General features: G+C 32.4%; 1 protein-coding gene across 1 annotated transcript; it reads left to right on the forward strand.

Annotated features, from left to right (window-relative positions):
- Window positions 1-439: 439 nt before the first annotated feature.
- On the forward strand, window positions 440-1,432 carry LOC126671875 (uncharacterized). The gene has a single exon (XM_050365691.2). The coding sequence runs from the start codon at window positions 440-442 to the stop codon at window positions 1,430-1,432; it is 993 nt and encodes a 330-aa protein (XP_050221648.1).
- Window positions 1,433-2,206: the final 774 nt, after the last annotated feature.

The following is a 2,206-nucleotide window of genomic DNA, read 5'->3' on the forward strand; positions in this document are numbered from 1 at the left end:
TCCGCAATAATCTTCTAATGCAGAGTAAAAAATTCTCAGCTATAAAAATCTTATCAATCGATCTACATTTTTCTTTCATTCTAAATTTTTTCTTATTATTCTTGTTCTTGATTCTTTCTTCATAATTGTTTGTTATTCATTCTCTGAAAACCCTAAATTTCTGATTCTTCTTCATCGTTTCAAATTTCTTAAACATTCTTGAAAAATGGCGTTTGTAAATGTTGAAACTGATACTTCCAGTCCTTATTACTTACATCCAAACGAAAATCCTTCTTTAGTTCTAGTATCTCCTTTGATGAATGGTCAAAATTATAGCTCATGGTTCAGATCCATGAGAATGTGTCTTCTTTCTAAAAACAAGTTGAAATTTGTCGATGGCACTATTTCTGTACCTTCAAAATTAGAACAGATTTATCCAATCTAGGAGAGGTGTAATACAATGGCGTTATCATGGATTTTGAGATCCTTATCTCCATCGATTGCACAGAGTGTTCTATGGATGGACAATGCGCTTGATGTGTGGAAAGATTTGTATGACAGGTTTTCTCAAGGTGATGTATGTAGGATTTCAGATTTACAAGAGGAGATGTATGCTTTTAAACAAAATAATTTGTCAGTCACAGATTATTTTACTCAATTGAAAATTCTATGGGATGAGTTTATGAATCTGAGAGTTATACCTGTTTGTTCGTGTGTTCCTCAATGTTCTTGTGATGCTTTAAAAGTAGTTAAGAGTCACCAAGATAATGATCATGTTATTAGATTCCTTAAGGGATTGAGTGATAGTTATGCAGTTACTAGGACTCAAATCTTGATGATGGAACCTTTGCCTAATATCAATAAGGTTTTTTCTAAGATTTTACAACAGGAAAGACAATTAGGATTAGGAATGAATAATGCACAGAACATAGAGCCTACTGTTTTTGCTGCACAAACAAATGCTGGTTTTCAGAGAAGAATGGTTGGTTATAATAACTACAATCCAGTTAGACCTTTTTACAATGGGAATAGGCCACCTATGAATTCTGTTTTTCGTCCTCAAGCAGGTCAAAAGAGGTTTTATTCATCAGCAAATGATAAGCCTATGTGTAGTTTTTGTGGTGCAAGTGGACATACTATAGATATCTGTTTTAAAAAACATGGATATCCACCAGGTTTTAGGCCTAGAGTGAGACCTCAGTCTTTTGTTAATCAAGTAGGGGAATATATGGTTGATTATACACAAGAAGATTGTTATGATTCTGGAATTCAAAATAGTAGCACAAGTCAGAATGATCAAATTGGTAATCAGGCTGTGTTTGGAAACCAGAATGAGCAGATTTATGGCTTACAGGCTTATAATGATCAGAATTACAATGCTTCTTATGAAAATAATGTGCAAGTGTATAATGGATCTGCTGAGACAAATGAACAGGAAAGAAAAGGGATATGAAAGATAATGAGACTGTTATTACTCAAGATCAGTACAAACTTTTAATGAATCTTCTGCAACAAAATGCATCTTCATCTTCACCAAAAGTCAACATAGTATCTACCAATTTTTCTAAGCAGAATATGACAGAAGACTCAGGTTTGCATTTCTCTGCTTGTTCAATAGTTAAAAGTTTAGTAAATGGAAATTGGATAGTAGATTCAGGTGCTACTGATCATATAACTTGTTCATTAGATAATTTTAGTTCTTATAAATCTGTGCAAGATATATTTGTTACATTACCAAACTCACAAAAAATAAAGGTAACACATATAGGAACTGTTGTTTTTAGTAAGGATTTTGTATTGCATGATGTTTTGTTTGTACCTAATTTCTTTTTTAATCTAATATCAACCAGTAAGCTGACAACATATTATCAGTATTGTGTAATTCTTCATAGAGATGTTTGCATAATTGAGGATCACATCAACTGGAAGACGATTGGATTAGCTAAAAAGGTGCAAGGACTCTATCAACTTACTAAATCTGATTGCTTGCTTGATTGTTCACAGACTGTTACTGCAAATAAGTTTGTTAATTCTTGTATTGACAAATCTTGTACTAAGTCTATTAGTAGTGATTTTACTTGGCATTATAGATTAGGCCATTTGGCAAATTCAAGACTGAAATGTTTACAGTCAATTGATTCTTCTATTAAACTACCACTTAATGATCATTGTGGAATTTGTCATATGGCTAAGCAGAAAAAGATACCTTTTAATCTCAGTACTTCTA

Source organism: Mercurialis annua, linkage group LG3 (genome assembly GCF_937616625.2).
Source record: "Mercurialis annua linkage group LG3, ddMerAnnu1.2, whole genome shotgun sequence".
Classification (NCBI taxonomy): domain Eukaryota; kingdom Viridiplantae; phylum Streptophyta; class Magnoliopsida; order Malpighiales; family Euphorbiaceae; genus Mercurialis; species Mercurialis annua.